Source organism: Plectropomus leopardus, chromosome 23 (assembly GCF_008729295.1).
Source record: "Plectropomus leopardus isolate mb chromosome 23, YSFRI_Pleo_2.0, whole genome shotgun sequence".
Taxonomy (NCBI): Eukaryota; Metazoa; Chordata; class Actinopteri; order Perciformes; family Serranidae; genus Plectropomus; species Plectropomus leopardus.
This window is the reverse complement of record NC_056485.1, coordinates 16,220,546-16,242,795: the sequence shown is the minus strand read 5'-3', so window position 1 is coordinate 16,242,795 and position 22,250 is coordinate 16,220,546. Positions and strand designations below refer to the sequence as shown.

At 39.6% G+C, this 22,250-nt stretch overlaps 1 protein-coding gene across 2 annotated transcripts in view; it reads right to left on the bottom strand.

The window, feature by feature from the left end:
* Window positions 1-22,250, bottom strand: part of rin1b (Ras and Rab interactor 1b) — a 39,388-nt gene that overhangs the window by 3,206 nt on the left and 13,932 nt on the right. For both annotated transcript variants that reach the window (XM_042512578.1, XM_042512577.1), the window contains exons 2-11: window positions 14,590-14,733; window positions 13,878-13,992; window positions 13,586-13,658; window positions 12,520-12,611; window positions 10,742-10,923; window positions 10,154-10,438; window positions 8,940-9,495; window positions 3,828-4,136; window positions 2,436-2,567; window positions 294-463 (exon numbers count right to left, since the gene is read on the bottom strand). In XM_042512578.1, coding sequence (XP_042368512.1) covers window positions 294-463; window positions 2,436-2,567; window positions 3,828-4,136; window positions 8,940-9,495; window positions 10,154-10,438; window positions 10,742-10,923; window positions 12,520-12,611; window positions 13,586-13,658; window positions 13,878-13,992; window positions 14,590-14,733 — 2,058 coding nt within the window. The remainder of the gene's footprint in view (window positions 1-293; window positions 464-2,435; window positions 2,568-3,827; window positions 4,137-8,939; window positions 9,496-10,153; window positions 10,439-10,741; window positions 10,924-12,519; window positions 12,612-13,585; window positions 13,659-13,877; window positions 13,993-14,589; window positions 14,734-22,250) is intronic.

The following is a 22,250-nucleotide window of genomic DNA, read 5'->3' as shown; positions in this document are numbered from 1 at the left end:
GCATAATAAAGAGGAGTTTCTACACTCTGCACATCAATCAGCACTTCACACGGGGCAGCAGTGTGTGACAGCTCAAAGTAGATTACAAACCCACACACACTGTAACACTACCACCACTGTTTCTGTGGCGTACTACTACTATCAAAACATCTGGTACTGTGTGTCAGTGATTCTCAAAGTGGGTCAATTATCAGGATATAAAATGACTTTTTTTCCCCCAAAAAAACTGCATCGTTTAATAGATGTTTTCACAGTTTGAGTTAACTTAACGGGACGTGTGTGTGTGTGCGTACCTGATTCTGCATGTTCTCCTTCTGTCTCTGGGCCTCTCGGCTCCGCCTGCAGCTCCACTCCTTCAGAGCCTCCTGGGCCTCTGGCGTCAGGCAGCCTGAGAGCGGCTTCTCCCTGTCCAGGCTCTGGATCAGACACAGGCTGGCGTACACACTGGTCAGATAGTACCCACCTGGAACCACAACAAAAAAAGCTTTTAGGTATAAATAACCAATGGTAACAGCCAAATGGTCAGTAAAAAAGTAGGACAGGGCCGAGTGATTAATGAGCAGGCAGTTATTAAAACTACGAGTATTACAAATAGTTGTAACCAATGCAAAATAAAAGTTATACAAAAATGTGCAATTATCTCCATGTGCAATTAGTGTACATATTTCTGATATTTATTTAAATTATTTTTCTTTTTTCTAGACCCTTTTTGTTGGCACGCTGTAATTTTATTTTAGTCATGTTATTGTTTTTGCACCTTGTTTTGATTCCATCATACTTGGCACCTTGTTTTTTATTATTTAACATTTTAATATCTTAATATTTTTATATTTGTAAATTTTTTTTTACTATTGTATTGTTCCTTCGCTGCTTATACTTCTTCGTACCTCATAGCTGTTGTAATATTGTGGATTTCCACACTGCGGGACTAATAGAAGATTATCTTATCTTATTATAATACAAAACTGAAGTTATTAAAAAGTAGAATGTGTAATCTTATTATTCACAAATAGATAACAACTAGAGCTGAATTAATTAAATAACTGACATATTGATGGACACCAAATGTGTTTATCATGATGATAATAAAGGCTTTTTTGTTTTAAGAGAAAAAAATGCATTTTATTTTCTAGTTTACTATGATAGTATTTTATATGTAATTTAATATGTTAGGTGTTTTGGCATTTTTATTGATCAAACTAACAATTTAAATATATGTTAACTTGTTTTTGGTGACATTTTTCACTATTTTCTGACACTTATCAAATTATTTAACAACGAATCAAGAAAACAATTGTCAGATTTATTGAGAATGAAAATAAACTTGAGTTGCAGCGAAGTTGCTGACAGTACTGTAACTTTGGAAATGGGTAAATATCTGGAATTATAATGCATTTTGGCCAAACAGTCCAACAGCCTTAAAAATCCTGCACACTGAGTTTGGAGCGCTAACTTTTACAAAACATTTTACCCGATTTCCATATGTTATTAAAATGTTTAAAAGAGTTTGGCCGATTTAGTTATAAACCCATAGATCATTAAACACAAATTTCCCAGGAATTTTTGGATAAGAAAACTGCTAGCACTTACTGACTTCACTCAGCTGTTAGAAAATCCAACTAGTTGTACATGCGAAGAGACCAGACAGGCACATACGGTCACTTTGCAAAATGTCAAGCCACACCCTTTTAGGGGTGATAAAAAACCAAAGATCCTGTTAAAGTCAATGCAATTTTATGTGTGTTTGGATTATTATTTTAACACGCCTCTAAGAGCTTATTTCTTGTTAAACAAACACTTTCACAGACATACATAGTAATAGTTTTGTTACTTTAAATGAACCTGAGCATCCACGATGATTTAATAAATTAAGGGTGATTGCCTTCATGCCACGTCAGAGTGGATCAGAGACCAAAAAGGGTGCGCAGCCTTGACAATGATGCAATGCCGATGTACAGCAAACACTCTTTTTTCGTTTGACATTAGAAATATTTTGGGATTTTTATGAACGTATTTTAGCCAAAACAATGTATATGCAAAACCTTTCCAAAGCATTCTATTATTTCCAAACCATTTCCAGACCTAAAAAATGTGTTTTCTAGTAATTTTATGACTGTGGGAACCCTGGATAATGCATTTGTTGCTTATTTTCGTCATATTAAAATGTAAAGATTAATAGTCAAAGTGAATAAAAGTGGAGTGAGTCCTCTTTCAATTTGTCGTGCTGAGATTTAAATTTCCCAACTCACGCATTCACTCGTCTGACTCTAGCTTAATAACTCGAGTTGACATTGTTCATTTACCTGCTGGCTCAGGGTGGTAAACACAGCCAGACAATACGAGCCGTTATTGGCTTAACAAATTAAAGGCACAGCACGGCTCCTCAACAGCCGAAACTTCATGTGTACAGGTGGTGTTCAATGTTTAGGTCGTACCCTCTCCTCCGAGCCAGGACGGCTCCAGCAGCTCCATCATGTACTCCACCTCTATCAGGATGTGAGGCCTGTTACACTCCACGATCACGTACGACAACGACGGCAGGAAGTCATCCCAGCTCACTTCCTGTCCTGGAAAGAAAAGGACAACATAAGGGTAAGCTAGCATCTTTGTTTATTTATTTATTGTTTGTTTTTTTTAAAGGCTGCTAACATTCCCGATTGGATTATTTATATATGGAGAAAAAAAACTGAAAAAGTCTAGTGTAGATACCTATCTAATTTGACTTTGCAAATGTTAGCGTGGTATAAATATAAAAAAGAAGTTATGCATCAATTCAAATGTTCGACTGTACTGACATTATAATGCATTCGCTTCCAGCAGGTCGTGCTGAGAAGCAGACAGGTCGTGCTACAGCTCACAGATACAGTGTCTGAAGTGTGCAGCTTTTCAAAGCGACAAGTGAACTGCCTTTGCAGAGACTGTTGACCTTCATCCTTTTTACAGGGAAGCTCTCAAGCAGCAAATACAGTATGTTTAAAAACTTTACAGAAAAATGAATATTTCCAGTTGATCATCTCCTAACTTAAAAGCAGAGTAGTTTTTAAAGGAGTACTCCACCCCCAAAACGACCATTTGTATATTAAAACAGATGTTTTTATATACAGTAGTTTTGCTGTAGTCACCTCTGACTCAAGAATTTTTGGATTTTTTCCCCGTAGAGACATACGAGAAAGTTTTCTTCACGAATTCAACATAATGCAGGGTAATTAACTGATATAAATCCTTACTAATTTTAATGGTAACTGTTTTTACATGTTTTAATCATCTCACTATGATTGACATTGTTTTTTTATATCTACAGTCTCGCTTGAAAATAAGATTTCATTTGATTTCAATTTGATTTTTAGATTTTTTGAAATTTATTTTGAACATGTGACAAGAAAACAGAGAAATGATTATTCAAACAAGCAGACAGACAAAAAGTCATATTTACAGACAATGAAAAACATAAAGCAAAAGAAATTGCCGACACATGACGACTTGGTTTACATATTCGAAAAGGAGTGAGAAGAAGTACAACCGTTTTTAATCCCACCCCTTCTCAATGAGTCATTGACTATTAATTTAAACCAGCTTCCTTATTAATTTAAACCTATGTGCATACACCCACACACCAAAAACTAAATATCTACAATTTGCATTATTATTTACAATCTCGATCTCTATGGGATCTACCTGATTAAAAAAAGATTTATATTATGTACACAAATGGTCATTTAAGTGGTGAAGTACTCCTTTAAATACAGACTGATACTAATACAGCTGTTTTTAAAGTTACTGCAGACACTTTAAGAGTCAATAAAATAACCATGTATATGTGGTCTCACCGTGTAAGGACCCCATGGCCTTGTGGACGCACTTGCACACTTGCAGCAGCAGCAGCACCTTGTCGATGGGCGAGTGCGTCCTCTGCATCAGGATTAACTTCTGCTTCACCCGCTCCACCTCGCGGCTGTCGGGGACGCCCGTCCGCACGCCGAGCCGCTCCATGGCGGCGTCTCCTTTCAGACGATTCATGTTCTGGGTGAGGCGCTGGCTGCTGCCGTCTTGATTGTGCGACGCCACCAAAGCTTTGTCGAGGTGGGACCTCAGAGGCCGGAGCACGCAGGAGAACATGGCCCGCTCCAGCGCCAGGTCTGTGGACGCAGAGAGGGGTTCGCTGTTAGGCTGAAACGTTTTTGTACTGTAAGGCTGTTTTTATGTAGACAGAGTTGCTTTTTTATTTATCTGGTCATTTGCAGGTAGAGAGAGGCGTCTACAGATCATATATATACATAAGCAATTGAATAATTAGGGCGAATAAAGTGTCAAAAATGAAATGGAGTCACTCCTCCACTTATAGAAAATGTCTGAATAAACACCAAAGACATTTTTACCAACTGACAAAACACACATCATACATAAACAAACAACACCAAACTTAAATTAAACAGTTATAACCAATAAAGCTGGTTTATATTTTGTTTGATCCTGCAACATGTTTTTTCTTTTCATTAGTACTTTAATTTCTGAAAGACAATGTTCACACAATATCAGATTTGTCAAATCCCAGGAGCAGGTTGATCTTAACAAGCAGCTGAAATGTGAATGTAAGTTTTTAAAGACAAGAACAGACTACGGTTACCACCTGACGGTTGCATGTCTTTGCAAATGCGTCAATTTGCACTTCCAGTTTACATGTCTGTGACAACACAAATGCTTCACACATATCTTCCCCCTGGCAGCACAGAAGATCGATACTATCACGTTTCGAGGTGGTTCGTGATCAGTGTCGCCAATTCAACATCTGACAGAACATTTATGATGTCACAGTGAGACTGACCTTTGACCTTTGGGAAATACATAATGCCTTCATTTCATAAACGTGTTTATTTGAGACATTTGTGTGAAATTCTGTTATGACTTGTGCGCAAATTATTGAGTTACAGCCAAAAACATATTTCTTGAGATCACAGTAACCTTGACCTTTGACCACCAAATTGCAGTCAGCTCATCGTTAAGTCCAAGTGGACATTTGTGCAAAATGTTGGGAAATTCCCTCAGGAAGTTCTTCTTTTTTCTCTTTTTTTAAGATTAGTTTTTTTATTTTCCCTTTATTTGACAGGTCAGAGAGCGTGATAATGGAGGGAGGGGATGACACGCAGCAAAGGTACAATGGTGGAATCAAACCCGCGGTCGCTGTGACAAGGGCATAGCCTCTGTGCATGAGGCACCCGCTCTACCAGGTGAGCTACTGGGTCAAAATGCACTTGAGATATCCCATTTACAAGAATAGGATAATAATCAATCCCAACACATTCAAAAGAAAAACGCATTTTAAGCAAATAATCACAATGAAAATTCACTTTTACTCCAAGGAAAACTTAATACAAGTACGCTTACATAAAAATTCCAAGCAATGAAGCTGGTTTTTGTATGCTCCTGCCCCACCTTGGCTCCTCACGACACTAATAAAAAATTCAAATAAAACTCAAACAGCTCAATAAAATATTAAAAAGTTATAAAGTTTCTGACACAGACTTGACAACTGTAACTTTCCCAAAAGTAGAATTTGTTGCTGTGCTGCTGTGTTGGATTGCGTCAGACTGTACAGGCGTTCTTGTTTTTGTCCATCTCGTGAAAGCTTTAGTGTGAGTATGAAAATCCTGCAGGACTCTTCACCAGCAAAAGTTCACACATTTACCTACATGCTGGGAGCCCCAGGACAAAAATTAGCTGTTAGACCCCTATTAACCCCTGTTTCTCCCCGTCTGTGCAGTGTTTACACTTTCTCTATGCTGATATACTACCACACTCCAGCTTTACTTTGTGATAATTTGATGACACGTGTTAATTAAGGAGTTTGCAAAATATTAGCACACAATCAGCTGAAATAACTAGTCTTGCAGGTAGAAATTGACACGAGGACCCTCCTCAAGACAGAGCTCAAGATAAGGTAAAAAAGTAAAGACCTTGGGTAAAGCTGTCAGCCTGAGAGTAACTAAGCATGATTTCATTGTACATCTACAACAAAGTGTCTCATCATGATATTTTTTAAGCATTAAATTACATTAGTTCAAAGCAGTTAACAGAGCATCTAAACCTCTAAAAAAAGAGGAAATAGTTTGATTTCTTTCAAACAAAAACACAGGAACATAAGGAGCAAGTAGGTAAAAAATGCCCTGCAAAATACAAATAAAAAAAATAAAATGGTCACGGGGGTTATCTAAAAATTAACTGGGGGGATTATTCGATATCATCAAAAAATTAGGGAAAAATGTCTAGAAAAATAGATTTATAATTGGCTTAATTTTATATTTAAAATTATGTTATAGAAAAAAAGAAAAATGTATCTCATAGAACCTTCTTTAGGTAATTTTCTTGCTTTTTTTCTGTTTTTTATTATTTAATTTTGTGTTTTTCACTGCTGACTGTCTTGGCCAGGTCTCCTTTAAAAAAAGAGATTCATAATATCAATGGGACCATCCTGGTTAAATAAAGGTTAAAAAAAAATAAAAATAAAAATTGTCTTGTAACCTTTTACTAATTTCTAGCTGATTTTTTGGTCCATTTCTTATTAAGTTGCTCGTCTCCCTCTTTCCACATTTTTGAAAGAAATCCAGCCGATTTTGTTAGGTTTCAAAGAGTTAAAACCTTTTTGCACACAGTCAGAAAGACACCGTCATCTGGCTGAAAAGAGGATGTTTCTCTTAAGCACCTGAGAAGCTAACAATCTGCAGATCCAGTTTTTATTTTTGGCCTGACAACAGGGAGATGTAATATACAAACCCATGGACATGTTACACATGCATGCTCTCACACGTGGAAAAAAACACGCGCGCACACACACACACACACACACACACACACACACACACACTGAGTGATTCTCCTGCAGTCAGTGGGCAGTCCTGACTAAGTGGGTAACAATTCTCCGGTGCACACTGTTTTCCACTCATCATCAATATCCTCCTCTCCATCCTCTATGTTTCCCTCCTGTATAATCCCCCAGCATCTCCCCCCATCTACCTTACTATATCACTCTCCCTTGTGATTAATCATTCACGCCCTCCGTTCTTTGTTTCTCTACCTCCCTCTCCTCGCCCCTCCCAGCATCCCTCTGTCTTTTACCAGCTCTGGAGAGTACCAGATTACATGTAATGTGATTACAGCCCTGTTAGTTACTGGCTAGTTGTTTTTTGTGGCTATTACTCATAGATCTGTAACTGATTACACTTTCAAAGTATCCTGCCTATTTCTATCCCTCCCTCCCACCTTCCCCTGAATCGTGCTGCTCTTCAAGTGAGCGTGGGACTGTGATATCTTTTTATGATAAACGAGGGGGAGAAAAAAAAAATGCAAATGCCTCCCACCGACGCAATGCGAGATAAATCAGAATCGGAGCGCAGGAAGGATGGGAGGAAGGAAGGAAGGCAGCGGCCGACCGCTCTCCCCTGAAGCCTCTGCACTGCCAGGCAACCATCCATCATCACACATTTACACACAAGCGCACCTGCGAAACACACACGCGCGCACACTCGGCCGCACACAAAGGAGTCCAAAAAAAGGAAAAACCTACGCACAGGACTGTGTCAAAAGATCTAACTAGAATCCTTCCAAAGCAGCACCCTGCGATGTCTTTACAATAACGAGAAGAATCGCACTTTGAATGCGATGGATGTGAGAGCGGGCGCGTCGGGCAGGGCTTTCCTAATGCTGTTTTCTAAATACCAGAGACAATATGAGCTCTAGTGAATGAGGCTCTGCCCCCCCACGCAAACTACTTTGTGTTGACAGTGCCTTTCACTGGAGCCTGGGCAGCCCACCATTTATGAGAAAAGGCTGTCTGTTTCCATAGACCTGCGTCCTCTGGCACTGTGCTCTATTGAATCAGTGTTTTCTAATAGTACAGTTTTTTTCCACATTTCTCTCCCTCCTCTGGTCCCTGCTTCACTCACCGTCTCCTCGTTTTGATGTGATAAAACTAATCGTGCATACGTGGAGAATTCACAAGGTTGAGACGATTGAGCTCAAAATGTAATCCAGCATAGTCAGCTAAATTCAATTTAATATTTCACTCAGTGACTTTGAGCTTGTCTGCCCATAAAATTAATAAAAATGTCGAAAATAGTTTTTTTTTTCCATTAATTGGAAACATTTTCTGATAAGTTATGCTTAAAAGAGATTAAGAAGTTGAAACTAATGGCTGCAGTAATGGTTAAAGCGGGACATGCTTCTCCGTCTACACGTGGAGGGTTTTATTCAGAGATGTTCAAATGGCTGTTTTCCGTCAAACTTGTCCAGATTTTATAAAATAATTAAATCTGCTTAGTTTAGCTCTATAGTCATTTTGAATCAGCCTCCTGCCCTGAAGGTGGATCAGCCAATCAGGTAGTTACTACTTCTAAGGTATACTATGCAGGACTTTCCTAAAAAATAATGTATAGACTAAAGGCTTTTGCACACCAGTTCATACATATATACATATATATATATATATATATACTGGAGCCGTGCAATGTATAAACTGAATTTACCATGAACATCGAGTGTTAATTGTGTCGGTTTTTTTTAGCCACAGGCATGAGACATGCTTTGGCGTTTCTATTTCTTTGTGACTGTTTAGTCAAATTTTTTGATCACTGAGCATCAGTGCAACTTGGAAATCTTTGCAATCAATGAACTAGAGAATATCAGGTTGGTTTTCATGTTCACTTTTGCTGACTGTTTACAAATAAGTTACCGACTTAGTATGCACAGCATACTTTTAATTTGTGCAACAAAGTGGAAATTCAGTGTGGATGCTTCTTTGCAATACTGTACTGCCTCAGAGGGGTTATTATACACACTGGGAGGCCGTTTGAAAGTCACTGGTCAGTGTTTGAAAGACGTGGTTCATGCTATGATACAAATATCATGTGTTCTACTTTGTTAGTGATATTGTGCACAGTTTTGTTTACCTTTCTCGTTCTCTGGCACCAGGGTTTCAATGGGCGGCTCCAGCTCTCCGCTGTCCAGCAGGCAGCACTTTGCCTGGGACAGAAAGAGGCGCAGACCCTGAAGCAGCTGCACGGAGGTCACGCGTGATGAGGAAGAGGACGAAGACGAGGAAGCCAGGGATTTGAGCACCTCTCTCTGTGTCAGGAGGAAGTCCTGAACCATTCCTCCAAAGGTGGAGCGCCTGTCTCTGGACAGCTCCTCCACCAGGCGCGTCAGCCGCTTGTCGGGAGCAAAGAAACACACAAACGCCTCGCTCATACGGTGCAGCCCGCCACGGCCCCGAGAGCGCACCAGCGGTGGACGCTCGTACATGCGAGTTTGGGCTTGGGCCATGCTTTCTGGATCGGAATCTGAGTCATTGTCCTCGTCCATGCTGCTGAAGGAGCTGCTGCTGTCGAGTTCGGCAAGGGACGGAGCCGGGCGGCGCTCCAGGGCCAACACTGCCACCTCGATGCCCGGCTCCTCTGCTGGGGCCGACTGCTGAGGCTGCGGAGGCTCCTCCACCTTTGCAGACGTCTTGAGCGGGACAGAAGTGAGAATTTGACAGAATGACATTTAAGCTGTTGTGGTTGGTAGTTTTAAATGCTTGCATCAATAGCCTCAAGTACCAGATGAGTTAATGCAATAAGAAAGAATGCTTAAAGGGACAGTTCACCTCAAAAGCAAAAAGACATATTTTTTCTTTTACCTGTAGTGCTAGTAATCAATATAGATTGTTTCGGTGTTGCAGAGTGTTGGAGGTATTGTCCGTAGAGATGTCTGCCTTATCTCCAATATAATGGAACTAGATGGAACTCGGCTTAAAGCGCCAAAAAAATACATAACAAAAAATTTAACAGCGACGTCTCTTTCCAGTAATCATGATACAGTAACTAAAGATTATCCACAGACCTTGTTGTAAGTAGTTTCATGTAGGACCTGCCTTCTTTGGAGAGAAGGCAGACATCTCGAACACTCAAAATCTCAAAACAATCTAGATTTATTAACAGCACTACAGGTAAGAGGAGAAATATGGGTTTTTTTTTGGTTCAACTGTCCTTTTAACACTTTCTATTAATCTCATTAAAACATTAATGTGACTGTAAGATGATTTTCTAAACTTCCTAATACTCACAGTTCTACATGAAGTGAAAGCATGGTCTAAAAGACACATTAAGACATTAAGGCGTATTACTTGTGGCACATAGACGGACATCATGTCCTCTTCATCTGCAGAACCCGGTGACACAGCGGGGGTTCTCCTCAGGACCCCCGCCCCAGGGTGAACTCTTCTCTGCGGGTTGGCTCCGGCCTTCTGCAGCCTCTCTGACCCGCCGGGCAGCTCCAATGACGAGGGAGGCGAGTAAGAGCCGACCCCCTCCAGGGACAGATTCATGGAGGACTCGGAGAGCCGCAGCCGCATGCTGCGCTTGAAGCGGTGCCGTTTATTGGAGGCACTGTGGTTAATGAGTTGTGGCTGCTGCAGAAGACAAACAGTGGATTCACTCTTTTTGAACCATGTTTAAAGGGTGTAAAGTGAAGTGCAAGGTGAACAGTAGTTATATTAGTGATCAAGTGGGAGGGTGGATTTAAAGCACTTGTGATGGAGTTGAACTTAAAAAAAAAACTTTTCAGGAACTAAACAAAACTTTCCCATAAAGACTTTTATTCTATAAACCACGTTAAGTGTAAATTAAGGTAAAATGTTTGAAAATCTCCCACAGTGGAGTCCTTAAATAGTCTCAGAGAAAACTCACATAACCGAAAAAGCTCCGCTACTAACCTTGCTGACCTCCAGCTGTAGGAAGAGTGGGTTGATGAAGCAGAGTTTGCCTGGTCTGCCACGGGTCAGCAGGGTACATCGATCCTGGGCCGCCGATGTCTGACCCTGGCTGCCGCTGGTCGATGCAACTGGGTCCACTGGTCCATTTTGGATCTCTGAAGCAGTTGGCGCACTCCAGAAGTCTAGTCCAGAAAGAAGAAAGTTTGGATACCAACATTTTTTATTTATGCATTGAATAATTGCAGATATACAGGGTTCCCACAAAATTGTACCAAAACTTTTCCATGACTTTTCAAGGACCCCAATTTTTTTTTCTTGTCCCACTTGCCCTGGCATCTTTCAAATATATAAGATTAAAACGCTCTTAAAGCATCATTTCAGCATCCCCAGCCGATGAGTTCAATGACCGTCAGAAATTTTAAACTCAAACATTAATTTCTGTTTTTACAGTTTCTGTCTATTGTAAATTGTGTAATTTGAATGAAAACATGCCTCTAAAATAATAATAACAAATTGCCCAAAATTAAAAAAAATGCAAAAGAATCCTAAAGAAATTGCCAAAATTTTAGAAAACTTCCAAAGAAAACATGCCTTCAAAATCTGTTTTCTTAAAACACAAATGAAAAAAAATCAAGAAGAAGAAATAAACCGAAACAACCAATACGTTGTCACATGCTAAAGCATATCAGAATATTGGAGCTACGTTATGTCGGCCTGGAAAATGTGATTGTGAAATTCCATGACTTTTCCAGGTTTTCCATGACTGTGGAAACCCTTGATATGCCAACAAACCATTGTGTTATTTTTTGTTTGTTCTAGTTTGTTGTTCAAAATCATCAGCGTCAAAACATAATTTCCTTAAAAACTGAAAGCATTTTGTTATTTTACAACAAACGGTAATCAAACAAACACAAAAGAGCGATGAAATATGTACTGTACAATGTAAATTTATCTTCTGCAAGCTGATGGGAGCGGACAGATTTTGCAGACCCTCTGGTGAGAAAGAGCCTTTTATCCCCGAGCTGCAGTCTGTGACACACACGGTGTCATTTTTAGCCATCTTGAAGTCACACCTCGCTCTCTGCTGCTGCGCTGCATCAGTACATGTTACCACTTTAAAATAGATGCAAGCTGGCAGTCACTACTTTAGCCACTTATTCCTTTACTTTCACACATTTGCAATACGTTGCTGACGAGAAGCCACTGCAGAGGAACTTCACTCTGTCCTCACAGTATCCAATGCTGCGAGGCAGTGATTAAAAATATGTCTAACTTTAGTTTGATAGTTGTCTTCAACTTTAATATTAGTTGTTATGATCTTTTTTGGTAACTAATGGGCTGATGGGATATTATATTTCATCCTGACATGTTTTTTTTTTTGTAATCTGACTGAAATTCATGTTAAAGTTTCTGAAACATTTCCAACTAGACAAGTGGTGGCCCAACTGAGCCACATTGCTATTAGATCCATAATGCTTATTTAGCAAAAGAATCATGTTAGTAAAGTAAATATTATTGTTGAAGATGTCATGAAATGATTGAAGATGTCTATTTTTTTTAAATTGCACATCTTGCACTGAACGCAATTTATACACTAGTAACCTCTGGGAAAGGATTAAAAAGAATTAATGATGATTATACAAGCAGTTGAACAATAAGTGCCTAATAAGTGTCAACAGAAATATACAGAACCACATAGCACATGGGGACTTAAAGGGCAAGTGATAAAAGTACAGCACTTTGTAAGCTCAGTTCGATGAGGTTTTTGGTAACTGTACCTTGTCCCATGTGTGAGATGGCCTCCAGCTGCCTGTGTGTTGTTGCTATAGCGATGGCCTCTGGCAGCTGCAGCGGGAAGGGCAGCACATCTCTGCAGAGGGAATTAAATTAAACTGTGAGCATGTGTGTAATCATGACATTTCAACAACTTCTTGGCTAACTGACATCGGGTATACTGTATGGCCAAAAGTATGTGGACACCCATATGTGTTCTCTTCACTTCTGGGAAGGTTTCCTACAAAATTTTGGCTCCTGGCTGCAGGGTTTGTCTATCATTCAGCGATAAGAGCAACAGGGAGGTTGATCAGTTATGTTGGGCAATAATGCGGTGCCGAAGACATTTTGAACAAACTGTTCATCAAAAACGCGTTGCAAATTCGAGAAACACAAGCTTATTAACGAAAAACACAAATACAAAAGTCCACAATTATTGCCGGCAGACTATTACGGCTTGCCCATGCGGAAGAGGAAAGTTATTGCCCGCTTAAGAAATAAGTGAAATGTTGTTCGCTACTTAGTGATTGTTACAAATGAGTTAGGAGTATTTTCTGTAACGCTGTAACCAGGGTTCATACACCTTAAAGTGAGTTGGATTTAAGACTTTTAAGATGTTTTTAAGACTCTTTCAATGTCACTTGAATTCAAATTTAAGACCAATTTTTCAGTTGTAGATATTGGCGGAAAAAAATGAACAAAAATCAATTGCTTGAGGTTAGGGGGAAATTGTTTTTTTTAAATTATTTTTTCTAACATAAAACTGTGGTGACGTTAATGCAAGAGGCATTCAGCAAATTATTATTACTTTTTAAAGTTAACCATTTTTTAAGCTTTTGCACTGCAATGTCAAAAAAAAAAGATTCATAAAAATCCTTTTATGACTTTTTAAGGATCTGGGGGAACCCTGCCTGTAACAGGAAAGGCTTTCTATAAACTGTTGGCACAAAGTTGAAAGCGTGCCGTTTTTGCCGAGGCATTAAGATTTCCTATCACTGGAACAAAACCATGAAAAACAAACTGTCCACATACTTTTGGCTACACACTGTTTTAATTACAATAAAACATCACCTGCTGATACAGTAGAAGGCCACCAGTCGACACAGGTCGGGGAAGGTGAGTGCTGAGCTCTCCAAGGCGAATGCTGGTTACAGAAGAGACATTTTGATTGACAGCTGTGGGACACGCGTTCAGATCTAACAGGAAACATGGCAGCTGCAAATATTTTCAAGGACTCATCCTCTCTGTCCCACACCACTCCACCCTGTAAGTGTGCGAACTGCACTGCACCACAAACAGTGAGCGGAGAAATGCAGCGTTACGTGTTTCGCAGGTGGACGATGCGTGCTTGTTTTATACTCACTGGAGTCCTCCTCACAGATGAAGCACTCCTTCACAGAGGAGGCACTTTTGTCCGCTGTCACTCTCAAACACAGCACCTTCCTCTGGCTCGAGCTGCACTTACGCACCAAAAAGGTCTGTAAGCACCACAGGAACAAAGTAAAGGGATGTTAAAAAATATGTATGTTATTTTCACAGTTTTTTTTCCTATGGAGGAGGCACAGATGGTGCAAATAAAGTGCAAAACAATAACAAGATAAAACAACAGAAATTATTTTTAGCATTCAGCAGTTATTTCCCATAAATATTAGGAATACTGTCCCAACCTTAGAGAAGCTGCACTTGTTTTATGGAAAATTTGCACAAAAAAGTGTTAAAATGACTTGGTTTTTAAAAAATATTTAACTAATCGTTTTTCTGTCCTTTTGGGAAAATTAAAGCTTTATATCTTTTAATGTTGCTATAGACTTAAAGGAGCAGTGTGACATTTAGGGGGGTTTAGTTCCACCTAGTGGTGAGGATTGCAGATTACAACCAGCTGAAACTTCTCCCAGTTAGAATTCCTTTATTATTTATAGTTTAGGAGGTTTTTTTATGGCCTTTCCGTAGCCAAGGTCTGGTTTGTATGTATATACATGCTAAAAACAATCCTGCACACAACCTTTAAATGGGTCTGAAAGTGTATAATTTTAACTGATAAGGTCATATGATGGAAATACTTGGCTTGTCCGTACCCCAACAGGCTCTCTGAGCAGGATGTAGAGGGCCGAGTCTTGGTTGAGTGACAGCTGCAGCCACACGGGATGTGTGATCAGCAGACGATCCAGGACGCTGAAGACCCGCTGAGAGCCTCGATGGGTGCCGCCCACCTCCTGCATCTGAAACACAGGTACTAGATCATCATTCAGCAGCCATCAGATGAGCTGTTTCGTTTTTTTAATGGCTGTTTGAATCTCCATTTCCACAAAAAAACATCACATTTTATCCATTGCTGTTGAAGATTAGTTTTAGCAGTATTTTTTTTTTGCATCTTTTTTTTTTTTCAGTGAGTTGTTTTTACACTGGAAAATATATGATAATAAGTATATGAGTGCAGTTTGCCCAGATTTTCCTTTAGAGTCATGCCCACATTGTGCCCCTCAAAGTAGAAACCTGTGCACAGCAGGGTAAAAAGCTGTGCGCTTACACATGCATTTATTATTGAGATCAAGTCAAAGTATCGCTTGGACAAAAATTTGCTGCTAAGCCCCAGATATTTTTTATATGAAGCGCTGAAGAGGTGAACAGATAAAACGTAAACTACTTTGTAATGTAATAAAAAAAACAATTATATATATATGTATATATATATTTAAAAAAAAAAAAAATCTGAGAAGAGAAGGCAAAGGGGACGCCCTCGTAGCTTAATTGTTAAGACGCATTTAATGTAAAATTAACATCCACAATTTGAATCCCTGCCAGGGGACCTTTGCTGCATGTTAAACCCCCCTTTCTCTCCCCATGTTGCCTTTGGGTTTATGAAATCCAATCAGAGTGTGACTGCATTACCACAAATCTGATTTGTGCCAGATTCACGTTTCTAAGCATAAATGTCAGATCTAATGTTTGTTTGTTTTTTCAATTAAAAAGGCAGATATTTTGTTTTATGTCACAGACAAACGCTGCTTTTTGGCATATTATCCTTTTTTAGAGTGTTTAAAGCTTGTATTGGATATCTTTAGCTTGAGAGATGATGAGAAAAGCACGAGAGACAGAGATGCAACGACTGCGGCTACAGGTAAGTCAGCGAACCTTCAGGGTTGCTTAAACAGTAGAGATTGGTTATGATTCGCAAGTTTAACATTACATAGCTTGCAATGCACAATCATTTAGTTTATTTCCAAGTATAACTTTTATGCCTTAATGCCACTCTGTCTGTAACATCCTGTAACATCGAGTGATGTCTGACTGAAAATGTCAAATGTTATTTGCGGCTGCGCAGATCTATCAATTTTCCTACATGGTCCCGTAGCAGTTACATCACTGCATGTAATTTTGAATATGGATAGGGTAAAGGGTCAGTTTATCGTATAATTAGTATATAATATATATTATATGTGTTGGTTTTCATTTACAAAATAACAAAAAATAATGCATTTAATCTAAATGTTGTACAAATACTGACATCCAAATGAACTATTCATGCCCCTGCCTAGTTGATAACCCATTTACAATGACGCATCAAAACTGAAATGAACTGAGATGTTCCAGATTCAATTACACTTACTATTTGGTCTGCCGATGTCACTTTTTTCTAAAACTTTTACATAGATCACTCACTTGCTCCCAAGAATGACAAAAGAGGAAGACAGCATCAATACAACTGAATAAGCCGAAACATTAACACAAACAATAAACAGCACATATTAAAGAAGACACCTACTGTACATACATAATCATGTACAAATATAGCATCAGAAAAGGTAAGTAAATGAGGAAAAAATAAAACAATAACCACAATAATAATACTACTAATAATAAAGCTAGCAATCTTAACCCCTAAGCCAACTCTTACATACTGTCTTAAAGTGATGTTAACTAATTTATCCTTCACCAAACTTCACTTCAAAGTTTCCAAACATTGTAAAGCAGCTTTACATCCTTCTGTTGTGTCTATAATCAAAGTGTTGTTGTGTGTTTCAGAGTGCTGAACACCTCTTCTCCATCTGGCTTCACTATAACGGCAGAAAACTCGACACATTTCTAAAGAATCAATGTGTTTGAACTCAAGACTTTCTGGATAAAAAGCACCGTTACATGTGCTTCAATCACTCACTCTGAACTGTGTGTGTTCTCCTTATTTTTGGCCCTTTAGTGTTAACATTCAATCACAGATTTACTCTCTCTCTTTCCTTCTCTCAGATTGGCTTGCTGCTGGATGTCACACTGTGTGGGCTGCCGGCGAACGCTTGTGAGCGTACCAGCAGATGGTTGCCATGGCAACCTGGGCCTACACATCCTACCAGGCATTCCCACTCAGTGAAACACCCTTTCTCTGACAAGTTAGAGATGCTTGTGCACGCACTCACACACTCACGCACACACACAGACGCGCGCGCACACACACACACAAAATCTTAAAAAGGTGACAGGTTTTCCGGAGTGCAGAGGTGTTTTATTTCTAGGAAGCTTCTCTATTTTTATTTTTCCCAAAAAATAAATAATAAAATGATTCCATTAATAATCAGTACATTTTTTTAGTGTCTTCCTCCTTCACATCAAAGCACCAAAGTTCCTTCCTAAGCAATGTCTGTGCCGCTCCAAAAATCAGATGCAGCAGCCTGTTTCAGCAATATTAGAGGAAGCATTATGAATATTGTTTTCATTCAATAACACATTTCAATTTTTCACATTTTTCATCACCTGCTGCCACTTATTACATAACTCTACCCTCCTCTTGAGGGAAACCAGTTATCTGCACGCCAATCTGCACTCTGCAGGACCATTAGCAGTCAGCGGTAAATAGCATTAGAGGGGTGAGGAATCAAGTGTGGCAGACATCAATCAAAGGAGGGGCTCTGCGTTATATAATAATCACAGGTTTGCTCTGAAAGCTGTAAGGATTTACAGGAAACTCCTGAAGAAGTTTTCAATTCTGATTAAAACCTGAGAAGAATTGAAAGTTATTCAACACCAAAAGAGCAATTGCCTGGTTATATTTTAGCAACTGTGGCTTGAAAGTCACGCTCTGGATTTTTCCACATGCACATATGGTGTGCATGGCGTGATTGTGACAGTCATACTCAGTTAACAGGAAGCTTGAATCCAGAAATACAAGAGTAAATATGAAAGGAATGGATTAAAAAGTAGGGCTGTAAATTATACCAGTTGAGTCAGATTTGGCTGTTCAATACAAATATTTGATGATTTGTTTTGTTTTTAATACAAAGTTTAAAAGTCTGAAAGGGCTCCGCAGGACGTTCAGTGTTACAGCAGCATTAACGTAATATAGTAAACAAACTAACTGCTCAAATTGGTCGTAAATGTGCAACAACATTTTTTGCCAACGCTAGATATCAAAACACTTCCAGAGACTTTGTTGTATTAAGTTGCTGTCAACTTTCAATTCACCACTTCTAATCTAAGAAGGTCTCTCTCACTCCTCTGTGACGCTGTCTGCACGTCCGCAGCTCTCTAATTCAAAGAGTAGCATGAGGTCAAGAGAACTCACTCCACAGCCAAATCTGGGGAACAAATCGTCCCCAAAAATGTCCCTTCACTACATGTTGACTAGCAAAAAAAAAAACCAAAAAAAAACCAACAAACAAACAAAAAAGACTGCTCGACTTGAGCAATCTCAATCAACTGAGGGGTCTCCAACTGATGATTCGAATCTCAGCCTTTCAAGGGCCAGCCTAATAAAAAAGAGAGTTGTGAGCTCTAATGTAAACTGAAAATGTTAGCATGCCTGGCTAATTAACCTGCTACCTACACTAGCAACCTTGCCTGAGTTTGTGCTTCTCATGTATTTACGAACATCTGGACTTTTCAAACATAATTATCTTTTAGAGAAACTGAAGATTATGTCTAAAACATGAAAAGCACAAACTCAAGCTTGTGGTAACCTTTCATTTTTCCCACAGGAAAGCAGCAAGTTATCAGTTATCTATATAATTTTGCAGGGCTACAGGTTAGGTAAGAAAAACACCTGGTCAGGTCTGACACAGTCACTGTGTGGGAGCCAAGCCATGCTACTATATCAGTTCAGAGGAAGGATGGCAGCTCTGTCCAGCTCTTTATTTGGTTTGAGGAAGTTTACACACAAACTTCTGCCAGACTCACTTTGTCTTCTACAAACACAGCATACTGTCAAGCATAAATCCAATCACAGTGCTGTCCAAGTCTATTTTGTCTCTAATAAGCAACCAAACCATTCCAAGATTATTCTGGAATATACAAAAATTCTAACACCATCTATTTTAAAACAAAGAACTGTTCATATTCAGCAATTCATGTTTGTTCTCTTTGGGCGACACGACACTGAGGTCAATTTTTCAAACATAATTTAAGTCCTGATCGACTGTAAGAAGGACATCCAGGCTTTCTAGTGATGCAACACATATTAGGGTGTGATTAACAGAGCATATCTTGCCTGACCTCACCAAAGTGGAGTCACAGAGTTCGAGCTGACTGATCTGTCTGGCATAAAGACATGAACCTGCAGTTTCACAGTTAAAATAAAACAGTGACTGCGGGGATGAGGAGGAGCTTGAATAGCCAGTCAGAAACACGAGTGGACCAACAGTGTTGTCGAGCTGATGTTAGGCTGTATTCCCATGGTGTATCTGGACCATTGAGGAGTAATAACAACAAAGGCGAGCACTATAGACAGGATAGATCCTGAAATTGAGGCTTATCAAAATGGACATGTCTTAACAATAAAACGCATTGTTTAAGAAATTAATCAATGTTGTTTATGTAAAATGCATATGTTTAATATGCAAAGTTTGACCTGTGTAAGGGTGGGCAGGACTTAGCAACCTTTCAAAAACAGAGTATAACTATTTTTTCTTTTAAAGATACACTTCAGACAATCTTCACTTTGAAACAGACATACTTCACATGAGCACCACAAGTCAACAAGCATCATCATCTTCATATTAGGAGTCAAATATTTCTTATTTCAAGGTGTGCTTTGAAAAAAAAAAAAAAAAGCTATGAGTGTGAGTCTGAGTGGGCCTGCAGAGTCACCCTATTGTGTTTCTGGAGCCAACCACCACGCAGATCCACAGTCCGATGACCCAACCACACACACACAACCACATAAGGCTATAAGGCAAGCAGAGAGAGAGAGAAAAAACGGAGAGCAAGACCCTTGTGTTTCGCTAGCCATTTCCAGGCCCGCCTTACATAAAATGCAGCGCTGCCCACACACACACAGCGAGACTTATGTAATTCCCTCTGAGAAAGAGAGCCACACAGAGAGGGAGAAACAGAAGAGAGAGATAAAAGATACAATGATGAAAAGAGAAAAGACGGGACTGAAAATTAAAGCTGGGTAAGGAAATCACATCTTCAGCGGGCCTGCAGCGCTCAAGTTCAAGCTGGCAGACTGAAAGTGTAATAAGCAGAAGGAGACGTACACTGTATATCTAACAAGGTGTTTTTGCACCTGAGGGCAGCGGCAGCAGCAGCAGCCGGGAACCCAGCGGGAAAGACCAGGAAGTCTGATGCTGCTGAACGCATCGAGGACTTAACAAGTAGATGAAAAGACAGTTAGGGCAAGACTTGTCTGAAGAGGGAAGAAGAGAGTGGAAGTAGTAAGAGAAGTGCTGAGCCCAGTAGTGGGAGTCTGCGGGGAGTTGTTGAGAAAAGCGGAGTTTCGGAAAACCCTGAATTCCTCTCTTATGGGAGACAGTAGAAGGGAAAGACCGGGCTTAATCAGGCAAATCTGGCATTTCCAAAAATCATTGTTATTAAATCATTGTTATTGGGCATTTTGGATGGGGAGCTATACCATCTGACAGTTAAAAAAGTCTGTTATGCTATATCGTTTCGTTTACGTCATCTGATAATGCTTTACGTCCGTCAGTGTGGAGAGGGGGGTATCTACACAATGCATGGAACCAAAACAAACAAATATGGAGGAGTGATACTGAATGTGGGGATTCGGCACAAGACACTGACACCAACTGGGCTACTCAAAACAACGAAGAGCTCACATCCAAAAGAGTGGCCCCTTCTGTCGTTTGGACATGGGCTGGGTATTAAAAATCAGACTCAGAACTAGGGGTGGGTGAATATACGAATATATTTGATGCATCTGGCTTATTCCATGTGTGATGTATAAAATGATGTTATAATGAACAGAAATTGTCTTGTTTTTTAGCGCTGCACACTTATACAGTCATATTCTGTATACCCTGAGGAAATTTCAGGAAGTTATGAAGGTATGAAATATTACATACCACCCAAGTCTACAGGGAACATCAAATATTATTGTGCAAACATTGACTGACTGCTGCAGAAACCCTGACTAGTTTACACCTTTTTGCAGAAAATATGAGATATTTGGAAAGAGATGCAAAACTGGACAGAAGGACTGACTGACATGCTGGCTGAGCGAGTGATGACGGATTGATGGAGTGACTCAAACATTCACAGAATATGATTTTTTTTTTTTTTTGGGCAGATCTGAGAAAACATAACAGGCGCTATAGGTGAATTACATTTTCCTTTATATTTTCAAGGTGTTATCAGAGAAAAAAACATAATTCGTGCAGTTAGAATAAGTATGATTTACGCAGAAAACATCACCAGCCATCACTCATCAGACCACAGTGTCATGAATCTGTTAATCTGATATTAACACAATTCTTCATTTGACGAGTTCTTGATTAAAAGGCACTCGAGACGAAAAAAGAAGGCTTTCAGGTCTGGAGGTGGAGCGGAAGTTGAACTGACCTAAATGCAGCTGAAGAGGAGGATGATGAAAACACAGGATTTGAAATTCTCAGCAGAACAGTGTAGGATGAAAGAGATCACTGACATTGATCAGCTGCTCAGCAGAAAGCTCAGCCTGGTGCAGATGGACAACATCATGGTGTCCAGATTTGTCCACCTCCAGACCAGTTCCCCATCTGGTTACAGATAAGCAGAGAGGCAACCCTATGGGATCACTGGTTTCAACCTTATTTGAGGAATCTCAACACTTTGAGCCACCTCCAGATGTTCCCTGATGACAGCTCTGTCATGAGCAGCAGAGGAAGAGGAGGAGGGGAGGGAAGGGGAACCACCTACAGCTCAGCGTCTGCGAGGTGAATGAGCTCACAGCGGAGCGCAAAATAAACTGGAGCCATTGAGAGTGAGGAGGTGATTGAAGTAGAGTGAGGGGCCTCCATGCAACTTTACTGACATAGTGCATGGAAAAGGAAAATCATGGGTCTCGATTGTTACTTTTTTCAGCTATTTTTCATACAAATTTGAACTTTTTTAAATGCTCCTTTTAAAATGCTTTATGTTGATCCTCATAAAGGCCGCCAAACACGTTGTTTTGACAATAAGGTTGATCGTAAAGGTTAAAGTTCAATCTAAGGTACACATTTTTCCTCTTACAAGCAGTGCTATTTGTCCGTCTAGATTGTTTTGGTGTGAGTTGTAGCATGTTGGAGATAGTGACCGTAGAAATGTCTAGCTTTAACAAAACGTGGTGAAACAGCGTTTTGTTATCGTGCAGCACAAACCTGGAATAACCAGATGCTGTTCAACAAGGCCCCATTCTGAGTCAGTGCTAAAAACATATATGTTTTTAACACTGCCGATTCCACCCTGTAATGACTAAACTTTTTTTAACTCGATTTTAAATCATTTTAAATAAGCCTTTGCATAAAACATCAAAACAAATATGATTCTTATT